A 26,417-nucleotide genomic window follows, 5' to 3' on the forward strand; every position below is an offset into this window, starting at 1 on the left:
TTCCAACTTCAGGCAGATAGACAGACTGGGTGAAAACAGATATGATATGCTTCCTGATGCATTTAAATGCAAATCTCCCTGAACCAAACACAACACACACACACAAATGTTTTGTTAGGAGAATATTAAGATTGCAACGGGCATGTCGTAGTTCTGCGTGAGAGACTGAGCAGGTTTAGAGCGCCTTGCCTGCTGCAGTCACGTAAGCTTAAATTATTCAAAAAAACTTGTCGCTCTTAATTCTTGCCAACCTCCTTACCCTATGCAGCATCTCTTGTCCAGGTCAGGCTAGGCCAGTAGGCAGCTTCTCACCCAACTTGTCACCCCCCCCCCCCCCACTCCCTTCACTTCCACAGATCAGAGTCAGCCAAGGCAAGGAGCCTCCGCACTTGCTGAGTTTGTTCCGAGACAAGCCACTCATCGTTTACAAAGATGGGACATCCAAGAAAGGGGGCCAAGTGGCTGCTCCGCCAACACGCTTGTTCCAAATTCGCAGAAATCTAGCAACCATCACCAGGATTGTAGAGGTAAGCAGCTCACCTTCACATAGAGAGATGCCTCTGTATCTTCTTTGCTGCTGTAAACATTTAAAGTGAGAAGCAGGGAGTCACGTCTTCAGGCTGCCCTGGTTGCATGGGGTGTGCCACAGACCAGTCAAACGTCCAGGCCAGCAGAGTTCAAACAAAGAGTACTGTACTACCAGGCAAAGTCAAAAGTCAAACCAGGGACTACTCACAGGAGGTCCCTCAGTGGGAGGGTTAGACAGCCAAGGCAAAGAAGATCAGGTATCAAAGCTGGCGTAAAGACATTGTTCCAGCAGCTCTTCCTACTAGGGATGTGCTCCGCTTCTCCTCGAACCGGAGAAGCAGGAACGGAGTGGGGGGCTTCACCTACCCTTAAGGCAGAGGCGAAGAGAGTCAGGGGGGCTGCGGATCGAGGCGAAGAGGATCGCCTCAATCCGGAGCTTCACCTGAAGGTAAGTGGGGGGGGGAGGGGGACTAATCTGGCGCTGCCGGCACCACCATCCATCCGGCAGCACCAGGTAAAGGAGCAGGGAGGAGGGACACTTACCTTCCTCCGTCGCTGGCTTCAATTGAGGCCCCGGTTGAAGCTAGAAGTGAAGGCCGAGGCCTCTTCCGGCTTCAACCGGGGCCTCAATTGAATCCCGCGACGAAGGAAGGTAAGGGGGCGGGGTGGGTGGGTGGTTTCTCTGGCGCCGCCGCCGCCCATATAGTGACGGCGAAGCCGGATCTCGCTCCGCAGTGCGGGAGATGGGCGGAGCGGCGCGAAGAGGATCGGGCCCGATCCAGATTTTCTGGATCGGGCCACGAAGCGGATTGGGGGGTCCGTGCACACCCCTACTTCCTACTGAGGACTGAGGCTTATAAGTTATCACTTCCAGAGCTCCACCAAGGAGTTAGCTGCAGAACATCAGAGGCCTGTTTCAATGCTACCTTGAATGTCCTGCCAAAAGCACCTTCCTAAGCATTTTTTTCAGAGATGGGACAAATGAACTAAAATCTGCCTTTTAAATTTAGTTTTAACAGTGTAATTGACAAATTTGCCTCTCTATGATGGGTCTCATTTCCAAGAGCCAGCATCTAGAGTTGTTCTGGGGATAAATTAATTATGCATGCTGTGCTAAAATCAAAAACAGAAAAACCAAAAGACGACTGAAGCCTTCTCGCTCTTGTCTCAGGTCGATGTTGATGCCACTTCGTTGAATTCCAATGATGTTTTTGTTTTGAAACTGCCAAATAACTCTGGCTATACCTGGGTGGGAAAAGGAGCAAGCAGAGAAGAAGAGAAGGGGGCTCAGTATACAGCAAATGTTGTGAGATGTCAAACCTCAAGGATTGAAGAAGGCCGAGAACCAGGTGAGTGTGAAGGCCTTGGCAAAGGGATAAGTGGCTACCTAGTATTTGGGGAGAGTAGATCGAAACTGACAATGCACGTATGTGTGCATGGCTTTCCTTCTCCCTTTTTCTCCTGGGAGGACTCGGAGGGTGCTCACAGGCAGAAATGTTGGGGTGGGGAAAAGAGAAAGGGGAGTTGGGGGAAAGGATGGATGGCGGGAGGGAACAGAAAGCGTGCGACTGTCCCCTCAATGTGTGTTTGCAGGGTGCATCACTAAGGCAATGTTGTGTTGTATATTCCAGATGACTTTTGGAGGGCCCTCGGTGGAAAGAAAAAATACCAGACATCTGCACAATTACTGACCGAGTCAGAAGACCATCCTCCCCGTCTTTATGGCTGTTCTAATAAAACCGGCAGGTTTATAGTAAGTATAAGATGAGTATGTTCTGCTCTGTCCATTGATTACCATGGTCATTCCATCTCTAGCTCATGAATGAGGCTATTCACATCCCTTGCAGGGCAAGGAAAAATGTCCTCTGCAGGGTGTAAAGGCAGAAGGGAGCACATTTATTGTAGCATAGAGGTTCAGACACAGGCTGGTCTTATAAGGCACAACTTATGGCCCTCCAGATGTTTTGACCTACGACTCCATGATCTCTTACCATTGGCTGTGCTGGCTAGGGTTGAAGGGAGTTAGTTGTAAGCCAAAACATCTGGGGGGCCACAAGTTGCCCACCCATTGTAAGAGAGATGCCATCCTGCCCGTTCTATCATGTTCTTCCCTTTTTATTTTCTTCCTGTCAGGGTTTTTTCTCTCCACCCACTGAGTGTACCTTACGGTATCCGTGCATTTATAATGTACTGTGATCAAACCCTTTGTCGAAGTGGTGTGGTTTGGGCAACTTTGGGCACTGAGCTATGCCAAGTTCTGAATGCAATTTCTTTACATAGTACTATATAAGGTGCCAAGAGGCACACAACTACTCCAAACACCAATAAAAAGTGATAATTATCAAATAACTCATTTATTTACAATTTGTAAAGATATGTAAAACAAACTGATGTGTCTCAAGGTGGTTAACAATCACGATGTTGGGTACTATAATAACCAATAATATATACCAAACATGAAAGAGTACACTTATAATACAGTCCAACAATATTACAGACTTTTATAACACTTAGCTAAGTGTTATTACCCAACATCATTCTTTAAGGATTCTGGGTCATCAAGCCCAGAATGAGCTCTGCTCAGAGAAGATGCCTCTATCCAATTTCCAGGGGTTTCCCCCTTTCCCCTCAACCCTCTGCATCGCAGTGTTACACATTCAGTGGGCCAGAGAGGGTGGGGAAGTCCACTTCCATGAGCCTAGTTGCACATCCCTAATTGTGCTTCTAACCCCATATCTTTCACTTGAGCCAACTCTAACTGATTTTAAAAATCTGTAAACTACACACGTGATCTTCACAGGAAGGACCTGGGTGATCAGAACAATGATTATTTTTGTTCCTGACCTATCTGGACTTACTTTGGCCGTAGCTAGACCTAAGATTTATCTCAGGATTGTCCTGGAGTCAAACCTGTTCATTTAAGTGCCGCACAGGGCATCCAGCGCTCAGGCAGGGATGAACCCGGGATGATCCTGGGATAAACCTTAGGTCTAGCTACGGCCTTAGTAACTTCATACTTTTCTCTGAAAACAAAGGACGCATTTGGGTAGATCATGTTAATGGATCAATAGTTCAGCTTAATACTGGAAATACACAATTTCTGCAGTGAGTTAGAATTTATGTAAGAGGGCTTACGTTTTGTTTAAATTTCATGGGAAGGGTTGAAATATCCCATTTAATTGTGTCATTTTCAGCAGTTCTGTTGCTCCAGCGAGCACATTCTGTTAACGATCTGAACTTCTTAGCATTCTCTATTTGCTAGCTTTACATCTAATCAAATGGAAGCAGCTTACTCATTAGTCAAGTGACAGGTGCAATGCAAATTCCCACACACATCTGCCCTGATTTACAAAAACACAATGTTCTGTACCAAAATCCTTTCTCATGAACAAAATTTGCTAATTGGTTTTTTCCCTTCTTTTTTTCCCTTTTTCTGTAATGTGACCGGGTGTCTAGTTAATCTAACAGATTTACTGCATTTGATTCTTTATTTAAATCCTTTCTGAACCTGGGTCTGTACAAAATGTACATGGCTGATTTAAAAAATAAATCCTGGCCTCAAATTTACTGTTCAAATACGTTTCCTGGCAGCTGAATCACAAGTACTAGTGGATCTGAAGGTGTAATGCCACCTGGAATATCTCTTGACCAGTAGCTGGACCTGGTTTCTGATTGACCAAGAATACGAACTACATTCCTTGGGCTGTGAAAATGTGACTCATGGATATTACAGACAGTGTCCTATTTGGCCGGGATTTTAGTGGAGTTCATGTTTCCTAACCAGCACTAAGTGCAAACTACCCTCTGTTTACTGTTTTGTTTTTGGCTCCCTCATGCTTTACCTTGGTCTGAAATCAAGACTACTGTATCCTGACTGTGATTCAGTTTCCAGCTGTTCTCATGGCTACAATCTCCTTTGTTCAACTTTCTGCAATTGAACCTATATTTTTTAACCAGTGATCTTCACTAACAATTCTATGACTTCTGCCAGTCCTAATATAATCTGACACTCAAAACTGCAGTACCTTGGTGTTAGAACAATTTATACTAATCTATGCTGTTTTGTTTAGGGGAACGAACAGAACAGTAAAGTTTTTAAATATATATATTATAGATTGAGGAGGTTCCTGGAGAATTTACTCAGGACGATTTGGCTGAAGACGATGTCATGCTGTTAGATACTTGGGATCAGGTAAGATACTTTGTTCATTAATGAAATTCTTTGGGACAAGAGATCCCTATAGTTAGTCTACACATGTAGCAGCTATAGGTGGTAGAATGTACAAGTGGTAGAATGGGCTGCAGCACTTCAGACTACAGGTGGTAGAATCACATTTTCAAATTGCACCCAGTGTTAAAGCTTCCTGCAAATTGAATACCAGCATAACAGGCAAAGAGCTAGGCTAGGAATGCTGTCTCTTTGTAATGCTAGTTTTCTAGTATGTGTGTTTACCTAGGGAAATATTAAAAAACTGTATCCCCCATTTGAAATCTATTGTGGTATAGCCCATTCTAGGCTCACTCTGCTGAATGGATGTTTTTAATCAGTATTTTGTGTATTTTATGCTTGTTGTTCCCCGCCTCGATTCAGTTGGAGAGGCGGGTAAGAAATTTATTATTATTATTATATTATTATTATTATTATTATTATTATTATTATTATTATTGTGTAGCCTAGTCTATGAGCGCAAGCCTATGTATATTTAGATAGTAAAAAGTCCTACAGCTCCCAACATTCCCCAACCAGCATGTTTGGCTGGGGCACACTGGAAGTTGTAGGATTTTTTTCTGTCGAAACATGCATAGGATTGCACCGTAAATTGATGTGGTGGACTAAACAGTTTAAAAGGATAGAGTAAGAAAATATTAAAATGAAAAGACCTCTTTAAAAACAAACAGTAACAACAGATGTCAAAACTAAGCTTCTTTGGATGTGTTTGATATATGGCTCAATATGATCCCATTTTTGCCATAGGAACATCCTAGCTGCTTGGTTTTTTTGAGGGCCTGTTTCAATATAACATTTGGCATGTCTGGCATAGCAATTGAGCAATTCCCTTAGGTGCAGATGCATAAAAATGTTTTGTTTGAATAGGTCATTCATGCCACTTTGTCGTACAACACCCTAAGAAATTAGCCATTTTCATTTGGCAGGATGTACCTGCTTGTGTTGTATTGTTCTTGCAGCAATGAAGCCTCACCCCAAACAGCACACTTCTCTGCAGTCCACTGACTTGTTGGCAAAGCAGGAAGGGAGAAGGGTTGGTAGTGTGTGCTTCTTAGTGATAGTGAAAGCATCTGATAAAAAACAGCCACCCAGGGTTCACTACTTTCTCTTCCAGTAGCCCCCTCATCTTGCAGAGTGGTTACCACTGCCTAAACCATGGTTAAAGAACCATTGTCAGCATTTGCTCCCTCAGTTGTGGAGGGAGAACAAAACAATTTTCTAACCAGCTACCTTGTGCTCTTCCTCAGTAGTATGTCTGTTTGGAAAGACCTCTGCTACTAATTCCAATTGGAAAGAAGAGGGGGAGAAGCTATATAGACATGGCCGGCCATTAGGCAGAGTGAGGTAGATGCCTGAGGCAGCAGGTTTGTGGCAGGGGGGCAGTGGCACCAGCCCAACCAGCTGTTCTTCCTGAGCTCCTGGACTTTCCCCTCTGTTGGAGGACAGAGTTAGGTGTGCCATGCAGCCTGTAAGGAGCCTCCTAAACTAGCTTGCTGCCTCAAGTGTGGAGGACGCTTTCCTTCATCAGTGTTGAAGGGAGCTTTATTTGTCAGTGAAGTTGGCTTCTGTACATGGAAGGGGTAGGGCTGCCATCTTGTCCTTTGCCTCAGGCACCCAAGGTGTCTTGGGTCAGCCCTATTGAAAGGATTCCTTGTGTGTGTCCCTCAAGTTCAGTTCTAGTACTGCAACTTCGTTAGCTCCTTTTGTGTTCTGACTGAAACCCATAGCGGATTCACTGCCCCACTGACATCAGAGCCAGCACCCTCCACTGTGTAGTACAGCCTTTAAATATTCATTAGAAATCACCACCACCTTTGCCTGCAGGCCACTGGTATTTCTTAGGGCTCAATATGCAGAGTTGCTTCCAGTTCATGCAACAGTCTGTGTGTCTTTTCGTCACGTCTAGGTGTTTGTCTGGATTGGCAAAGATGCGAACGAACTGGAACGCACTGAATCAGTTAAATCCGGTAAGGAACCAAATAGTTAATCCAAGCTGTGATGATAAGACCTGTGAGGGGAGAAGGGGAAATTGTGCTAGGAACCAGCTCTATGGTTTCAGTAATAGAAGTCCCATTCCTGGAGCATACACAGGAACCTTCAAGCGCTGCTTCCTAGGATTCTTGAGGGATGCTCTAGGAAGAAGGTTTCTGTGGCAGGAACCATTGAACCCATTTCCTAGAGCATTCTTCCCTCCCCCCCCCCCCCGTTTTCTTTCTAGGGGTCAGGGCCCCTCAGACAGGGCTTGAGGCTGCACTTTTTGCATGCCTGCTCAAGCATACCCATTTTCTCATCATGATGGGCATTTTGCTAATTATTAAAATACATACAGGACTCAGATTGTTATCAGTTGCATGGCAAGGATCCACTTTAAATTTGTAACATTTTATTTCTTTGTTAAATTTGAAAGATTGGCCTGCACTCTAGGTGGTTCATAATGCAAGATTAAAATTTGAAAATTAATTAAGTCAGGGCATCACAACTAATATACACACACTTTAAAAATATGGAAAAAAATCAATGGAGCCTGCAATAGCAATGTTTAGAGTAGTGCTGTTAGGCACGTATACTGCAATTCTGTGACCCCTGGGAAGGCATCTCGAGGGTCACAGGAAATAATGGGCTCTCTCCCTCTGACTTTGGAGGAAGAAATCCAACCTCAGATTCCCCCCCCCCCAAAAAAAAAACCTGCAGAAAGTTCTGTATCACTCACTTTCCCCACATCAGAGCTCTGACACTGGGGAACATGAAAAGGGGGCAGGTTGGGGGAGGCCTTGAATGTGCATGTTCCAAAGCTCTCCCAGTCCTTGAACATGATTCCAACATGGTGATGGGGAATTTATATCATTTCCTGGGAGGGAAATAGTTTTTTCTAAAGATCTAGATGGGAAGAGAATGCTGCTCCTGCCTCACTTCCAGTCAGGACATTTGGCTATGTGATGCTGACCTTGCAGCGTTCTGACTGTACAGGTAGGATTGCTTTGCCCCAGTGCAAACTTATGCAAATTTGGCCAAGACTTCCAGGGCGGACTAGCTTATAGTTTATTTATTTATTTACAATATTTATATTCCACTCCCCATTCAAAATTTTGGAGCGGTGTACAAGATAAAATAAAAACAGAATAAAAACACATAAAAATAGATATTACTTTTTTAAAAAAGCAAAATGCGAAGTGAACTGTGACAGGAGGCGCCAAAACTAATACAACATTGGCATCTGTCTGACCTCGAGGCAAGGGATTCCATAGAAGGGGGGCTACCATGCTGAAGGCTCTTCCCTTGGTGGACTCCAGTCGGAGGGTAGGTCTATGTGGAACCACCAGGAGCATGCCCTTGGATGACCTCAGTGACCTGGCAGGTTGATAGGGAAGATTCAGTGATTCTGATTTGATGGAGACCAAGTCCAGAAGTAAGAAAGCAGTGCCAGGTTGTATGTTTGTTTGGCCTTCATAACCTACTACGGACTTCACCGTTTGTACTGACTGTACGTTCCTCTGGTCTGTCATGTATCCTGCCAAAGGATAAGGACAGGGCCAGTACAGATATGCTTTTCAGTGCACTGATGCAACATACTGGAGCCAGAGTAGAGGGGAGAGAAATCAATATGGACATAGCCTGCCAGGTGGGGTTTGTCCTTTCACTGCACGGCAAAGAACATTCTACGCCCCCTCCCCCCCCCACACACATGGGAGAGGTGCACACAGAGCAGACTCTATTGACATGAATGGAAAAGGAAGCTCAGCTTGAGAATGGTGATTTGTGGTTGAGCTACAAAATGGCAATTACTATTACTCATGACTATACAACCTTCATGATAACGTATTACACATGACTGTGCAACCTTCATGGTTGCATATTCATGTGTTTCGTGATAACATATGACTAACACATTACTATTCATGTTTCAGCCAAACGCTACATTGAGACTGATCCTTCTGGAAGAGACAAAGGGACGCCACTTGTTATTGTGCAACAAGGTTACGAGCCCCCAACGTTCACGGGCTGGTTCTTGGCCTGGGATTGCAACAAATGGAAAAACTGAGCAGCCATAGAATCCTCCAACTCAGAACAGATATCAGAGCACAGCCATTCCCCGGCAGCTTTAAGCATGTACTTACATATTAGTGTATATGCTGCTCTTGTGGTCCATGTCCCAATTGTGTGAATATGGGTATAACGTAACACACACATTTGATAAGCATAGATACATGTTCCTGGATGGAACTGAAAATACCCCTTCTCCAAGTCTAGATTGTTCAGGTGTGCGAAGAAGAGGGAAGTCCTATAACTCTGTGCAATGCTTCTTGATGCCATTGCAAATCCCACTTTTCCCAAAGGCTAGTTCAGGTTTGAAAAGGGGCTACGGGACTCCCACAGCATAGCCTTCAATTCTGGCTGTGGCTTGGCTTATTATGTGCTTAAGCGCAGGCCTCTATGATGAGTAGTGATGAGTGAATTACCTTCAGGGCCACTCAGAACCAGCTTCAACAAAAGCTGGTGTGGTTCTCTCTTGGCTTGTAATGTTGGTGCAGTCTTTTTAGCTTTGCTTTCACTTCAGCTCTTGCCATAAAGCACCTGTATTTTCCATCTATTTTAGTCCAAGTCCCAGATACTAATCACAGCTTATGTTCCAAAAGCTTCAGCAAATTGTTGCAGTGAGTTGCTGCCACCAGGCACAGCTCAAGGAAGCTGCCAAACTCAGGAGCAAGGGAACTCTGCAGGCCTCAAACTTGTCTGCCCAAGCTCAGGGAAGTTCTCTGCCCAAGTGAATTACAGCTTATGCAGTCTGTTGATACACTCTCTCTGAGCTTTCCCTCCACACCATTTGACTAGCAAAAGACTTTAGAGGGAGAGAATGTTGCCTTTACGCCACTGTTCAGAATGAACAGCTGTGCTCACAACACTGAAAACTACCATATATATTTTTCCTTTCCGTGCCAAAACTGTGGTCTTTACATTTCAGCAATGCCTGGTTCCTCACCCGTTCCACACTTGTATACCATCCAATAGCTGTATAGTAGCACCATGCTATTACTTTTGGTATGCTATACTCCTCACACAATCATGATGTTAGAAGAGGACATATTTTGGTGCTACCAGATGAAGCTTTTATTGTGCCATTGCACTGCCATTGTCACAGAATTTTACAGGGGGTCCAGACCACATCGTCTCCCATTCCTCCCTCTCCTGTGTTTTTCCACCACTTCATCTTTTTTTCTTACTATTTTCTTCTGTTCCATCTTCTCTTACATCAAGACCACCTCCACCATTTCTCCAGATCAGTCCACATAATCCAGACCACATTGTGTTATGAGCAGAGATGAAAAGTGATTTGTTACCAATTCTGCATGTATCTTAGGGTTCAATCCTATGCAATGTTTAGACAGAAAAAAACTCGCAGCATTCCCAGTCAGCATTACAGGTCTTTAGATGATGTCATGACCCTCCAGTTTCACTTCTGTTTCTTAAGAGCACTTTTGGCAAGTTTTTTTTAAATCAGGGAAGCTCTGGTATTTCAATGTAAAAGTGAAAGAAACAGCTTTTTTCACTTGTTTGTTGTTTATTCGTTCAGTCGCTTCCGACTCTTCGTGACTTCATGGACCAGCCCACGCCAGAGCTTTCTGTCGGTTGTCGCCACCCCCAGCTCCCCCAAGGTCAAGCCTGTCACCTCCAGAATATCATCCATCCATCTTGCCCTTGGTCGGCCCCTCTTCCTTTTGCCTTCCACTTTCCCTAGCATCAGCCTCTTCTCCAGGGTATCCTGTCTTCTCATTATGTGGCCAAAGTACTTCAGTTTTGCCTTTAATACCATTCCCTCAAGTGAGCAGTCTGGCTTTATTTCCTGGAGTATGGACTGGTTTGATCTTCTTGCAGTCCACGGCACTCTCAGAATTTTCCTCCAACACCACAGTTCAAAAGCACCTATCTTCCTTTGCTCAGCTTTCCTTATGGTCCAGCTCTCGCAGCCATAGGTTACTACGGGGAGTACCATTGCTTTAACTATGCGGACCTTTGTTGTCAATGTGGTGTCTCTGCTCTTAACTATTTTATCAAGATGCTCTATTCTGCTATACCACAGTGCCACCCAGACGTTATGTAACAGAAAAGCAGGAAAGAAAACGCTTTTTGTGTGGTGATCAGAATTCTGTGATGAAATCAAAAGTAGATGCAGTAGATTAACAGCCTCGTATAGAAAACTCCATATGTATGGCTCTTGATCCTGCAAAGAAACCACATGTGGAAGTCTGTTTACTCATACAGCTCTCCTTTCCTGAACCTGGGCACCTATGTGCTAAGATGGACTTTTATATAGCCTATTGATTTTTTTTAAAAAAAGGAATAAATATCAAGAAAGTAGATACAGGATTATAAAGTGACAATAAATGACAATGACAAGTTTCTACAGTGATTTAATAATTGGTTTTTATATAATAAATTAAACATAAGAGACAGATTTATAGATGTACAAATCTTATACTGCCAATTAATAAATGCTTTCCAATTCTGAACAAGCTCATTACATTGTTGTCTTTCTTCTTTTATTCTAATATAATTACATTTGACATGGTATATTACATTTTGACATGGTATATTCAGGGAGTTTATGATTTTCCCATTCATTACTATGGAGACAGATTATACTCTCTTGTATTTAGCATAGTTTATTCTGGCAGAAGTAACTGTTCAAATTTGTTACATTTTCATCCCACCGTTTCTCCAAAGAATTCAGGACATTATACATGGTTTTCTGCCTATCCATTTAATCCCCACAACTACCTTGCATGATTAACCTAGACCAAGTGAGAGTGACTGCTCCCAAGGTCACCTGATGAGCTTCACAGCTTAGCAGAGGGACTAGTCCAACACTTTATGTCACATTATCTCTTTCTAGCATGGTAACTAATTAGTACAACTTTAATATAGGAATACAAAACTATATATAGATCTACCATCTAATCTCAATGATTTTGTCAACTGCCTCTAACCTTTTACCACAATAACTTTGCTACCAGATACTATGGAAATACTTCCCTAGTTATGCCACTTCTAACACATTGGCTTATAACTGTTTGTTATTACTTAAAATTTTGTTAAAATGTACCATATTGTAATGAATGGGTTGCTCAGCCATTGCACCATGGGTTGCATGAATGTGCAACTGGCAGTACAACAGGTTGCACAAGAGTTATGCGCAACAGATTGCACCAGGGTAATGCAGTCGCTTGTGCAACCATGCTTGCACAAACATAACTTTAGTAGGATTCTACTCTTGCGCATAGCTCAGAACCTAGTTTCTGAAAGCACAATGACATTTGCACTAACGCAATAACATAGTTCAATATTACACCATGTTTCCATATATAATCTTATATTTAAAATTTACCTGCCTTTTTCCAACTATTCATATAGCTTTGTTTCTGTTTCTCAATATAAATCCAGCAAGATTTTATATATTCTAGACACCATGTTTTATTTCCTGATGCGACTATGATTTTGAATGCAATTAAGTCTCTCAAGTCAAAACCCTCATTATTTATTTCTGGCCCCCAGAATATATGCCCACACTTGGACAATAAAACCCCTTTCATGTATTTGAACCATGAAAGGGATTTTATTGTCCATCATACATTTAATATGCCCATAAGCTCAGGTCTGATGTCATATGTTAAGACTCCCATTGGCCCCAGCTAGCAGTGGCAATGGTTAGGGATGGTTAGGGATGGTAGCTATTTGTATACATACAAATAATTGTGGAACCAGGTTAAAACATATTTCTTTGACCAGCCATTTTAAAGTATGCTAGCTTGTTTCTCTGTTATATTAATGTTTTTAGTTTTGTCTTCTTGTGATGTCTTACTATCATATTCTGGCATATTTTATGCCCCTTTTATACCACCTTCATATCCTAGGATGAAGGGAAGGTTAAAAATACTTTCAGTAAATAGAATAATATTTCCTCAGAAGTTACCTAATTCAAAATTAGGACTGAAGCCTGAAATTCCATTCACACTTACTTGAGAATAAATCCTTATATCTGGGTAGATATGCATCAGACTGCATTGTGATCAAATATTTCTGTAGCTACAAGAAGTTTTGACAGGTTACGTGGGCTTAAAGAAAAGTTGATCACTGAATTTTACTTGGAAATTAATATAGGGCCTATTCAGCCGACACACCAACCTTTTTGCAGCAAAACGGTTACTGTGTTTAAACCATGGTTATGTAGCCGCCATGGTTAGGAATGATTCACATGACACGCTAAACCATAATGGCCCTGTTCAGAAGACATCTTAAACTATGGCTTAACAACGGTGAATAAGGCTTTTTGCCTTATTCACCTTGGTTAAAGCCGTGGTTTAAGGTGTCTTCCAAACAGGACCAATGTTTAGCTGAAAATACTTAACCACCGTGGCTTAGTGTGTTGTTTGAACAGGGTCATAGGGTCTTTTGCATCCCATACTAATAACTATGGGCTGAATCCAGGATCTACCTTTCGCAAGAGGAAGGGCTCCGCCTGCAGAAATTCCCTCTGCCCATCTTTTGTGCATCCCCCACTTTTCCCCACTCAGCATTCTTTGTCCAAAACTTCTGGAGGGCACCAGGTTGAGGAAGGCTGTTGTAAGCACTGCCTTGCTCCTGACACGGATTCTTCATTGATCCTGTTCAGAAGACACTTTAAACCACGGCGAATAAGGCAAAAGCCTTATTCACCTTGGTTAAAGCCATGGTTTAAGGTATCTGCTGAACAGGGCCACTGTACTAAAATTCAAGAACTCTGCATCAAGCTTTTCTTCCTTCTTAACACATGCCATTTTTTACGACCTGTGGATTGTACTCATGGGAGTGAAGTGGCAACTACATGTCCAACTGCCTTTGACTCCCTCCCCGCTTCCATCCCATTACAGGCCGGTTGATTGAAACACCACATCAGATTAAAACATTGAATACACTGTAGTAAAAACATACATACAACTCTTACAACTCCGGCCATCATACCTCATGAGCAGAGAGATTTCTAAAGTGCAGACAGACCCTTTCAAACCTTAGATCTATTGCTTTTCAAAGCTTGTCTCCAGATACGCAGAACAAACAGATTTGTGCATCTGCATCCCATTTCCTCATAACAGATTTGCACAGCTTGTAAGTTAGAGGTCACCTTACACAAAACAACAAAACCTATTATTATTTGCTCTAACACAAGAATGAAAGACCTGATTAGCAATTTCCTTATATAATGCAATCAGTAAAAGACAAATGTATTGCTATATTCCCGCCCCCCGCATCAGTAAACAAGTTATTGTCTTAGTTTACAGATACTGACAGCAACACAGCAGCTAAAATGTTTGCATTCCTTAATAAAAAACAGTCTTCCTGGTAATATCATCTGTACTCTGTGGCTGCTTACAGATGGGGTTTTTATCACGCAAACATCCTGCCTCATTTATCGAATTTTACTGGGGGTCCAGACATCATCATCTCCAAGTTGCAACTCTGTTTTCTCACTGCTTCTTCCATCTTTTCCTTCCACAAAAAAATTCATTAAGGAAGAAAAGATGGAATAGCTGTACAAATTATTTTGAACTGTAATGCTAGGAACCCTCTATCTAGAAGCACCCTGCGTGTATATTAATGTGTTCCTTCGGTCTCCTTGGGAAAGTATCTACACTTTTCTAAACTAATGCTAAGTATTCCTTTGCTGTAGTATATCACATTAAATGAAACTTATATTTGCAAAATATTAATCATTTTTATTGGAAAGTTTATAATGTTAAGTGTATCTGGATTCAATATTGTCAGCTGTAATTACAGTATTATGACAAAATGTGAAAAGCCACTATCATTATAAATTGTATATTAAGCACGTGTCTATCATGTAGACATCATAACCATTAATCAAGTTGATAAATACAATTAGCAGTTAAGGACTGGTAGAATGGAAATGTTAGTGGCATTCACTTGGACTTAAAGGTATTGGAGGACTGAGATATGTGTGCTGTGTGACCTGCCCTAAGACTCCTAAGGGTGCAATCCTATGCACGTTTAGACTGAAAGAAGTCCTATAACTCCCAGTGTTCCCAAGTCAGCCATGCTGGTTGGGGGATGTTGGGATCTGTCAGAGTTTTTAGTCTACATATGCATAGGATTGTGCCCTAATCTTCCTAAACTAGGTGCAGTGAATGGTGCTGTACCATCACCAGTATAGAGGTGAGATTCAACTGCCACACCTATCCTTTTCTGTACATGGCACATTGGGAAATCCAGTCCTTTGACTCAGGCAGTAAAATACCTTGCTTTGGCTCTGACAAGAGTCAGATGGGGAGGATAATTTCTCTTAAGACAGCTGTGTGAGGGCATCCACACAGCCATAGACACTAAACCAGCCTTCCCCCACCTGGTACTCTCCAGATTTGTTTGACTATGAGTGTCATCATATGGGAGGAAATTGTATTTCCTTACTGTTGCTTCTCCAACCCCACTTTTGTCCTTTATTACTTCCTTTTTCTTCCCAGAGAGGAAAGAGAAAGTAAACAAAGAACATGTGGCCCGTCCAGGGGCTGTTTTTATTGCACTGCTTTTCCTGCACACAGCAGATCACGGCACATTGTTTTAAAAGAAAAGTTGAATTAAAAGGGGTCTATTTTGTGACAGAAAAACGAGCAGGAGTGGGAAGCACGCGGGAGGTGGACGTCGTCTAAAAAATGCACAGACATCTGTAAGTGGGCAGTAATAAGCATACGATAAAACATTCATCTGATGACTCCCTACAACTCCTAATGTGCCCAGCCAGCCATTGACTATACTGGCTGGGATTGATGGATAATAATAATAATAATAATAATAATAATAATAATAATAATAATAATAATTTTATTTATTTCTTACCCGCCTCTCCCTTTGGATCGAGGCGGGGAACAACATTAGAACAGAAATCAATACATCTTTCATGATTTAACATTAATCTGGATAGGCCTGCCGGAAAAGGCTAGTCTTTAAAACTGCCTTAAAATCACACATGGAGTTAATTTTACGAATCTCCTCCGGCAGGCCATTCCACAATCTGGGGGCGACAGAAGAAAAGGTCCAATGGGAAACTGATGTCAGCCTAGTTTTAGCTGACTGAAGTAAGTTCACCCCAGAGGACCTGAGTGTGTGGGGTGGACTATATGGGAGAAGGCGATCCCGCAGGTAACCTGGACCCAAACCATTGCAGGGTACCAGGTTGGGGAAGGCTGATCTAGGTGGCATCTCCAAAAGTAAAGTATTTTTTGTGTTTTGCATTTCCTATCTCTGCAGTTTAAATGCAAAGTGTACATTGACTAGAATATATATTTCATTTTTAAAATGGGATTTGCTTTCTAATGTTAGTATTGTTCACAAGACATGCATTCCAGAGGTTAAAAAAAAAAAGGAATTAGTGTCACTTGTAAAAATGCCCTAATGTGGACTTCGCGGAAGGGATCAGAAATAATATCAGAGCTATTCACCTGGAGGGGATGGACTTTTAAAAAGTATGGTGTAATATCTTTCTGTCTGTCCTATGGCTAAGTTAGACAGCTAACCACATGAACATATTCAACATTCAGACTTGTTCCCTCTGGTCTTCCTTTATTCTTCCGTATAAATCAAAGGATCCCAGCAATGGAATGGGCATCAGAGTGCTACTCACTGTCTCTGTGACTCGCCACCCTTGTCTGGCCTCACAGAAGCCCAGCACTCTATACTCATACCTTCTGTACCCTACCTCAGGTACCTCACAAAACACTCCAGTGTGAAACAAAAAGAATGTTTATTAACAAGTAAGGTTATGCAGTTAAAGAGCATAATGGTTTTATCAGATTCAAGCTTATTTGTTTTAGTACAGTTCCATATACAACCCTGCCTACTCTACCCTCCAGACTACACTATCTCTCCTCCTTCACTCTGCTCCCCAAAATAATAAAACGTGTTGTTCCTACACTAAATCTAGACCCTCTCTCTGACAGACCTAAAACCCCTCTCCTCTCACTTCGCACTAACTGCTCCTCTGTTAACTACTCCCACTCCCTGCTAACCACCAATCCTAACCTTTGAACTACCAGCCAATCAACATTCACTCTCAGATCCTGGTGGCTCACTTCCTCTTCCACTGGAATTAACAATTTAACACCCTTGTTCCAGCAGTACACACAGCAAATACATCTAAACCGCAACCATTATTAAAACAGTACAAATACTGTACTGCCATAAAGAACCAACAAGGGTGAGAGCAATGCGGGGCTGAGACCGGAGCCCTTCGGAACCGCTGCTGCAGTAGTCATTGGGCTGCAAGGGATCCTGGCCTTCCAAAGCCATTTTACTTGGAAGTCAGAAACACTGGAAGCTTCCGAACCCTATTTTACAATCTTATCCTGGTCACTCAACTGAATTCCTAACGTCTCTTTTACTTTGTAATATAGACAAACCAATCACTGAGCAAGTGGCCAAGTTTTTGAACTTGGCCATTTCATTTAGATCTTCTATGATCGACTGACTTTTTAATGGTATGTTCAGTTTGCCTGTATGTAAAATTTTATTTGCTGGAATGGTCTATTGACTGCAATAAACTGTTGTTGTTGTTGTTGACTAGTCAGTAGCGCTTAAACCAGATTGAGTTCTAGCAAACCCCCATTAGTGCGCCAGCCCGGGTGCATGTGTGCGTGCGATTGTGCCCTGTTGTGGGAACTGGATAGGGCCAGCATGCTCTGTGCGTACGAGGTGTGGACTCCCATTCCCTGGAGATCCTCAACTGGAGAAACGAGATGGAAACGATGAAGTACCAGTTTGATGCGTTTTATACCGAGGCAGCCACGCAAAATTATATCTACATGGGGTCGGTTCAGCCTGTCTTGCGCCATCTGCTAGAGGGGCAGAATGGGCCAACTGGAGCAGGCAAGACACACACCATGTTGGGAAGTCTGGAGCACCCAGGGGTGATACTGTGAGCCATCCGGGACGTCTTGCAAATGACCAGGGATGCTTCCGGGGGAAGAGTGGAAATACTCGGTCTCCATGTCTTACCTGGAAATCTACCAAGAGAAGGTTCTGGACCTCCTCCAGCCCTTCCTCCAAGACCTGCCAATCCAAGAGGATCGCAACCACTACATCCTTGTGCCGGGCTTGACACAAAAAGAAATCACAAGCTTCACGGACTTTGAAAGCCAGTTCCTGCCCGCCAGCTCCAATCGGACACAGCTGAATCAGCGCTCCAGCCGTAGCAACGCCGTCCTGCTGATCCGGGTGAGCCAGACCCAGGGCTGGCCGCCACACGCCCGCTGGGCTGCCAAGCTTTGTCTCATCGACTTAGCTGGCTCGGACGGCAACCGGCAGATGGGCAATAAAGGCCTGCAGCTGAAGGAGAGTGGGGCCATCAACACATGATGATTTGTGCTCCGCAAGGTGGTCGACGCCCTCAACCAGGGCCTGTTTCGGGTGCCCTACAGAGACAGCAAACTGACCTGTCTTCTGCAGGATTCTCTGGGCGGTAGTGCTCACAGCTTGATCATTGCAAACATCGTCCCTGAGAAGGAAGAAAAGGAAAGCATGTTGGACTGAAAAATGAGAAACTGCCCAGAGAACTTCAGCTGTGGGGCGGTATATAAACGTAATAAATAAATAAGCAGCAAAACATCACAACATCAACCAAGATTTCATATTTTATTGGCAAGCCCAGCTGGATACCAGATCCAATGAAATTTCTCCGATTGCATCATTGTGCCATGAAATTATAATCAAAGTAAGCCAGACTTTTTCTTTAATTTAACAGAAGTACTGCTGTCTAGGACAACAAAGAAAGCCTTGCATGCCTATACACATACACCTAGTTATAAGTTAGTTCAAATAAGTGTGTTGTAATTTTATCTAAGGATTCTGTTTTGCAACCTAGGAAAATAATAGGAACTTGGTAGAATAATTTGCTTTCTATCAAGTCAGCATTTTCAGCCTGGTCTCTGAAGTCATTTGGATTTTTTCCATAAACTACAGAGGCAGCAGTATCAAGTCTAAGGTTTCTCAGTGGATAGAAAACACTAATAGTTTTCAGGCAGGAAAAGTCTCCAGCTTGTTGTGTTGCTCTAATCAGATCTTTCCATCCTCCACTCCTTATTTTGTTTGTGCTTTCCTCTCCCTATTTTTTTGCTATAATCTTGGAGACGCCCAGTCTCAGGAACAAGCACTGAATTTATAATGACAAGACAGTCCCTAGCAGAAATAGCCATTAATAATGTCCATAATAACAGTGGCAACAGTTCTATAAGTACCCTGTAATAAACCACAATCAAGACTACTTCTTGTGTCTCTGGATTTTATTTATTTATTTATTACATTTCTATACCGCCCAATAGCCGGAGCTCTCTGGGAGGTTCACAAAAATTAAAAATGTTCAAAGTATAAAACAACAGTATAAAACCATAATATAAAATACAATATAAAAGCTCAACCAGATAAAAACAGATAAAATTACAACACACTTATTTGAACTAACTTATAACTAGGTGTATGTGTATAGGCATGCAAGGCTTTCTTTGTTGTCCTAGACAGCAGTACTTCTGTAAAATTAAAGAAAAGTCTGGCTTACTTTGATTATAATTTCATGGCACAATGATGCAATCGGAGAAATTTCATTGGATCTGGTATCCAGCTGGGCTTGCCAATAAAATATGAAATCTTGGTTGATGTTGTGATGTTTTGCTGCTTATTTATTTATTACGTTTATATACATTATATGCTTTTAGACACCAGGTGAAGACCTTTTTATTCTCCCAACATTTTAACAATCTATAAATTTTAAATAACATGGTTTTAAATTTGTAATTTTGCATTGCTGCTGTTTTTTATCACAAAAATTCCTTTGGCAGGGGCTCACGGAGAAGGACCCCTGAAGATGACCTTAGGGTCCGGGCAGGTACATATGGGAGGAGGCGTTCCTTCAGATAACAGATTAACAGAAACAATAGTAAAGGTTCAAATAGGATTTGCTCCCAATTGATTTCACTAGCACATAATTATGAGGTTAGCTGTGCTTGGATTTTGTGGCCAACTGTGCCCCCTTTCTGAACAATGCATAATTTTTGCCCTGTGTATGTGAGTGCATGTTTGGGAGGGGCAGTTACTGCTAAAACCTGTCGCATAAAGGAGGGTTGTTGAGCCTGTCTGAGGTTGCAACAACTGGGATAGTTTAGTATGGAAAATAGGAGGCTAAGGGGAGACATGATAGAGGTGTACAAAATTATGCATGGCTTGCAGAATGTGGATAGAGGGACATTTTTCTCCCATGAAGTTGATTGGTGGGAGATTCAGGACAGAGAAAAGGAAGTACTTTTTCACACAGCACATAGTCAAACTATGGAAGTTGCTACCACAAGACGTGATGGCTATCAATTTGGATGGCTCAAAAAGGGGGTTGGACAAATTCCTGGATGAGAACCCTTGGGGACAGTCTATACGCTCTGAAAGCCCCACAGTGGGTGAGCGGTGATGCTGTGTCAGTTGTACGATGCAGCAGCCACCTCAAAGCCACTGCGAGGCCTTCCTGCAAAGCTCCGCATTTAAAACATCAGGGACTTACCCTGATTTTTTAGGCTGGATCGAGGTGAACATAGTTCTTCTGTCTTCTAACCTCACTCGTGTCAGTGCCACGGTGTTCCTGGGTGAAAGGCAACCCGATTGGTTACCGTCCACCCAGACAGAGGGCAGGCCGCTGAGCCACATGGCCGCCAGAAATCCCATGCCCTCCCTGTCAGGATTAACTGTTGCCACCCCATAGCAGAGAAAACACAGGGTTTTAGCAAAAGCTAAAACCTAGCACCATATAGGCAGCCCTTGTGTCTTCAGTCAACAGCTAGTTGGTCACTGTGTGAACAGAGTACTGGACTAGATGGACCCTTGATCTGATCCAGTAGGGCTCCTCCTATGTTCTTGTGTTTGGTGGTATGTTCTGGTGCTCGTTCCTTAATTTGTAGTAATATTCAGTAACATTAAATAAGGAACTATTTCTTCAATTTTTTTTTTTAAAGGCACAGGTGGAAAGCTTACTTGGTAGTATGCATTGATTGGCTGCAGTTAGTTGCAATCCACAGTCCCTGGGTTAAATCCAATGCTTTGTGAGCTCTTATACAATGGCATTCCTCCTTGCTCACCTCCCCCTATAGCCGCTCACCCCATACCCCCAAATCTACTCCAAAGGTCCTCCAACATCCCAAAGCAGATTTGGGGAATATAAAGGGGGGTGCAGGGGGGGAAGTCAGCATTGGATCCAACTGCTGTATTCTGACCATGGGGTGTGGGCAGTTTAGACTTTTCCTTTACTTCAATGGGAATGTTTTTCTTTTTTACCACATCTCTTTTAGAGATGTAACATTACTGGATGTGAGACTGAATGAGCATAGGTTATGGACTAAGATCTCCCCATCCCTATGCCATGCCTCTGATTTCAGCGATAGTCTGGCAGTATTTCTAATGGCAATAGGGGCACTGTGACAACATAAATTTCTTATGCCAATATACCTCTGGGTTCTGCTCGGGCAGGGGGATTTAGGAGTAGCCTTAACTTCACCCATATGGTTTAAGAATAGGATTGCAGTATTAATCAAGACAAATGTAAGTAAACTTTCACCATGATATAAACCCCTTCCAATTTCCGTTGTGCTGTATTATTTCTTTGTTTTAAGATACTGTGGGCCTTTTTGGTTGCTTCCAACCACTTTGGGCAATTCTATGAGGAATAAACCCTAGCTGTAGAAGAAAAAATATTGGAAGCAGCGTGTGGGCGTACAAAGACAATTCAAATTAAGTAGGATCTTCTTCTCTTCAAAACATTTTATTCAGCAGCCACAATTCTTCAGTGTGATCTGCTCCTGTGAAGAGATGTGGAGGGATTTCCCAGGGTTAGGACTGCCAATTTCTAAGCAGACTCCCGAGCCTTCAACAATAATAATAAAAATAGGCAGAAAGTCAACAAGTATATTCCCTGACGTGCTAACCTATTTGAAATATTTATATTCCACTGCTTCCAGAATATCTTAAAATACAGAAACAATACACAAGAATACATCTTTAGGCTGCAATCCTATACATATTTACCTGGGAGCAAGTCTTACGGGATTCAGTGGGGCTTACTTCAGAGTAGACATGTCGAGGGTTGCACTACCAGTTCCCTTTCTTCAACGAGCAGCTCTTGCGCGGGAAAGGCGGCAACCATCACGCCCAGAAGGGCTTCAGGGAATAAACGCGGGAAAAACCTCTGACGCAACAGGTAAAATCCTGACTGAAAGGCGCCGCCAGGACAAGAGGCGGGGCTTAGGGCGGGCAACGGTTAGGGACGCGGGAGTGGGCGTGATCACGGCGCCGGGTTGGGACGGTTGGACACGCGGCCAAGAAGCTGACAGCTCACGTGACTCGGCACATGAGCTAACAGGCTAGCGAGAGCGCATGGAACTGCTCAGTGGAGGCGTGGCTACTCGGAGAGGACGCGTCATCGGGGGCGGGACGCCGATTCGCTTGACGGTTTGGCTTTATGCCGGCTGCTATTTGAATGGGGTTGCTAGGAGACGGGTGCGCGCGGGGCCAATGGAGAAGCTCTTCGGTTGTGACTATGGCGTTCCACCCGTCTGAAGGGTCAAAGCGAAAGACCGGCGGGCTCGTGTTACAGCCAGAGCAGCCGCCTTCCCTCACTTTTTTTCGTTCCTCCACCTTTTTTGCGTGTGTGGTGGTGATTGAAATCGTGCGAGCGCTTGGACTTCCCCTTCCCCTCGTTCGTGACGGGAAAAAACGACGGCTGCTCCGCGTGACGCTTCTAGAGACGGACCTCAGCACGGCTACAGGTGAGAGGAATGGTAGAAATAAGAGCCGGCGCGCTATTGGCGTTGCCCTGAAATCCGGGGTGTGTGTGCCGTGCTCGGGGTGGGGTTCCCTGTCCGAAAAGGGGCTGGGACTGAGGGGGGAAAGGGCGGTGCGGTGAAGGAGGATAGAGCTGAGCGCTTATTACATTTCTCTTCCTGTCTCCGAAGATGGGATTGGGAGAAAACGAAAGGAGGCGACTCCCATTACCTTGAACGTTTAAAGGGACCGGACGTTGGAGCACGTTCTGTTTCCAACTGCTACGAAGAGGGTGGGTGGGGGCAGAATGAGGACGGCCGCGAGGAGGCCACATTCGCTTCCTCCCGCCTTCCCGCAGCTTCGCAGCGACCAATGGGGAAGAAATCGGTGGGAGCGACCGGGTCGAGCGGCAATTGCCGAGCCAATGGGGAAGGAGGGGGCCCGTGACCCGGTTCTCGCTGCCCCGCCCACCGCAGCCCTCTCCGGCCAATGAGGGGCGGGCTGTGTGAAAAGGGGCGGGAGGAGCTCGGGGTTAGGTGACTCAGGAGGAGGCGCGGCCCGGCCATAGGCTCTGGCGCGCCTTTGCTGCGGCGGTGGAGGGAGCCTCGCGGGAGCTGCTTGGGGGGGAAGGCGAGGAGGAGAGGCTTCGCGAAGGGACTGGTGGGCAGCTCTCCGCAGGGTTTCCCCGGCGCCCACGTCCTGCTTCCTTCCCGCCCCGCGATCGTCCTCTGGGTCTGACTCCACGCTTGTGTCGTTGTCAGGAAAGGACCGTGACTAAGAGCCTGAGACCGGTGGCGGCGGCGGCGGGCGACTGGTGCCGCTGCTCGCCTTGGGCCCCTCCCCTGCGATGGGGAATGGGTTGTCGGAGCAGACGCCGATCCTGTCGAGCCTGCCTGCCTTCCAGTGCTTCCACATCGTGATCCTGGGGCTGGATTGCGCCGGAAAGACCACCGTCCTCTACCGGCTGCAGTTCAACGAGTTCGTCAACACCGTCCCCACCAAAGGTTTCAACACGGAGAAGATCAAGGTGACGCTGGGCAACAACAAGACGGTCACTTTCCACTTCTGGGACGTCGGCGGCCAGGAGAAGCTGCGGCCCCTCTGGAAGTCTTACACCCGCTGCACGGACGGCATCGTCTTCGTGGTGGATTCCGTGGACGTGGAAAGGATGGAAGAAGCCAAAACAGAACTGCACAAAATCACACGGATCTCGGAGAACCAAGGGGTGCCTGTGCTCATCGTGGCTAACAAGCAGGACTTGAGACACTCGCTGTCGCTCTCAGAGATGGAAAAGATGTTGGCCACCGGCGAGCTGAGCTCTTCCACGCCCTGGCACCTGCAGCCCACCTGTGCCATCATAGGAGATGGTCTCAAAGAGGGACTCGAGAAACTGCACGATATGATAATTAAGCGAAGGAAAATGCTAAGGCAGCAAAAAAAGAAGAGATGAGCTGCTGTGACCATGAAGGGTAATTCCTTCTTGGTATTTGACTTAAACAGTTTCCAGCGCCTGGTCTGCCTGTTTGGATTTTGTACAGCCTAACTAATAAACACTCAACTTGGTGGGATGCTTTGCAGACACATACCCTTTACATGGTTTCCCCAGAAGTTTTTGTTTTGGTGAGAGCAGAGGGGGGCACTATTACTTTTTAAAAAGAAAAGAAAAACAGCTCTCTTGTTACATAGTACAAAATGATCAGGAAACAGATGGGTGGGTAAATGTGACCTGGATATCTAAATAGCCAAATAAAACAATGAAGAGTGTTCTGCTTGATGGTGTAGTTATGTTTGAGAGTGCCTTTGCAAGAAAATTGCGTTTAAGGCATTCAGTGTTTTTCAACTGCTTGTATAAGTGGAGTGTTTAGATGAAGATATACAGCTTTAAAATAGTACCCTTTAACATATATGGAGCTAGTAAACCATTATTTAAGGAGGCCGTGAATGTGGAGGGTTTTAAAATGAAAGGTTGGTTGTATGGGTATGCTTTTAAACTGATTCTCTTAAAATCTTGGAGCTCAGATTATTCATTTTATCTGAAGCTTGAAAAAGGAAAAGGTATGGAATATGTAAGAGCATGGATGCATTTCCTGATAATGTAGCATGCCTTGGTGTGTAGGGGTTCTTTAGAAATAGCTGTGCATCGTTAAACAGTGCTAATCAGGTTTGGACCATACTTGTTTGTCCTAGGGAGACATGTTCTACAAAGTTTGCTGTCCAAGAAAACCCTGAATAATTAGACAAATGCAAACTACTACCATAAGGGACTTGGGTTTCAGAATTCTTATAGTGCAATATTACCTTTAAATGAAATTGATGGCAATAAAATTTGATCATGATTAAGTGTAAATCAAGCTAGAATCAGCAGAACTATATGTCCCATGTGCCCAGTGCTGTTAAAATGTACTGCCAGGTCTTTTTTAAAAATTAATCTTGCAGTACTCTTAAGAATGTATTAAAATTTTTTACACTTGAAATTTTTGACACTGTGGAAAAACAAGAGTTTAAAGATGACCTGTGTCTGCTGTAATTATACTTTAAGCTTTCCTTGTTTACAGTCATGAAAACAGTGTTAAATAAGTGGATGGGACTGCATGATAGAAAGAGATGGTTTTTCTTACTGGTACATTTTTTTTTTAAAAAAAAGTTGGGCAATTTGGGTAGCAGGTTAAAGGGCTAAATTGAAGCCTGTATTACTCTACTGGTGCTGTGAAACATTATAATAATTCTGTTGCAAAATGAGAGAGAACAGCTTAAAAGGAACAAGTCTTGTCCTCCCCTTGGCGTGACCAACAAAGTTAGTGTGTCCTCTTACCTACTAGCCACAAATAGGGAGGGATAACTACAGTTCTGAATGTCAGGAAATGTAACTTGTATAAAATCAAATTTTATAGCCGGAAACTGCTTAGAAGGTAACCAAAAATGCACTTTAGTGTTTTCCAATACTGAAAGTGACAGCTTTTTAAAAAAATATTAATGAAATCCTGGTCCTTTTTGAAAGAATTGAAGTAGCTTCCAATGGAGCTTTTGTACATTGGTTATATGTACCTGCACTAGTGACACCAAAAGTCACTTAATGTCTATATTTATAGAAAGGTGGATAACTTCTTCAACCTCAATAAACTCAACTCCAAATGAGTCATCGGCGACAGAAGTTGACAACATTTTGCTGTGCAGATCTTGCTTTTTATCAGAACTGTCTGCATGAAACCAACCCTTTATTCATGTGAGATTTGTAAAATGTGACAATGTTTAAAAATCACAGGTATCATTAAAGATTTAATGGCAATTTGCATTATGTGCTCTATATTTACAACAGAAAATGCGCTTATCGATGCAGTTACTTTTGTATTACCTTTTGTGATTACGGGGCCTGATAATCTGTAGTATAAAATAGCTCTTGTGGAGTTATGGATTAGTTTGATTGGTGTAACGAGCTGTTATAACTTGCTTGTCAGAGTCCAGCAACCTTCATAACTTACTGAAGTCTGGGCCCTATGTAAGCAAATGAAAACAAAGGGTAAGGGGCTAACACTGTTGACCCCTTCCTTCCTTGGTAGTATGTATGTTTTCAGAAGATTAAATAAGGATTCCAGTGCTCCTAGGTTCACAGCTTTAAGGTACACTTCCACAAGTATAAATTGTGGATTTTCACAGCAGCTTAATGTTAGAGAAGAAAACACTAGTGGCATTTAGTTGAGGCTATTATGTTACCACAGGTGGTATAACGTTCTCTGATGCATCTCTAGTATTACGTAGTATAATGGCTGTGTATATGAGGGATGAAAGTTGCCCCAAATACCTCTGCTTTGGTCCTGCGGATTTCAGTGGTTTA

The 26,417-nt window shown here is 43.5% G+C and overlaps 2 protein-coding genes, 1 long non-coding RNA gene and 1 pseudogene across 3 annotated transcripts in view; all 4 read left to right on the forward strand.

Annotated features, from left to right (window-relative positions):
• SCIN (scinderin) overlaps positions 1-9,232 on the forward strand; it is a 58,686-nt gene extending 49,454 nt beyond the window's left edge. Inside the window, exons 11-16 of the mRNA XM_063123539.1 lie at positions 357-527; positions 1,700-1,877; positions 2,160-2,281; positions 4,643-4,720; positions 6,663-6,723; positions 8,662-9,232. Of these exons, the coding sequence (XP_062979609.1) occupies positions 357-527; positions 1,700-1,877; positions 2,160-2,281; positions 4,643-4,720; positions 6,663-6,723; positions 8,662-8,795 (744 nt within the window). The 3' untranslated portion in view covers positions 8,796-9,232. The remainder of the gene's footprint in view (positions 1-356; positions 528-1,699; positions 1,878-2,159; positions 2,282-4,642; positions 4,721-6,662; positions 6,724-8,661) is intronic.
• LOC134396937 (uncharacterized) overlaps positions 1-11,265 on the forward strand; it is a 212,491-nt gene extending 201,226 nt beyond the window's left edge. The window contains exon 2 of the long non-coding RNA XR_010025308.1: positions 10,917-11,265. This is a non-coding gene — a long non-coding RNA (uncharacterized LOC134396937). The remainder of the gene's footprint in view (positions 1-10,916) is intronic.
• A 626-nt stretch (positions 11,266-11,891) lies between these two features.
• LOC134413355 (kinesin-like protein KIF22) lies at positions 11,892-22,189 on the forward strand (annotated as a pseudogene).
• Positions 22,190-23,166: 977 nt separating this feature from the next.
• Positions 23,167-25,875, forward strand: ARL4A (ADP ribosylation factor like GTPase 4A). Its single transcript, XM_063123558.1, has one exon. It carries the CDS (start codon positions 23,433-23,435, stop codon positions 24,033-24,035), a length of 603 nt encoding a protein of 200 aa, XP_062979628.1. The 5' UTR covers positions 23,167-23,432; the 3' UTR covers positions 24,036-25,875.
• The last annotated feature ends 542 nt before the right edge of the window (positions 25,876-26,417 follow it).

Source organism: Elgaria multicarinata, chromosome 1, assembly GCF_023053635.1.
Source record: "Elgaria multicarinata webbii isolate HBS135686 ecotype San Diego chromosome 1, rElgMul1.1.pri, whole genome shotgun sequence".
NCBI lineage: Eukaryota > Metazoa > Chordata > Lepidosauria > Squamata > Anguidae > Elgaria > Elgaria multicarinata.

What these genes read in the sequence shown, in the direction of transcription:
- ARL4A (XM_063123558.1), top strand. Translation starts at nt 23,433, where the DNA reads ATGGGGAATGGGTTGTCGGAGCAGACGCCGATCCTGTCGAGCCTGCCT.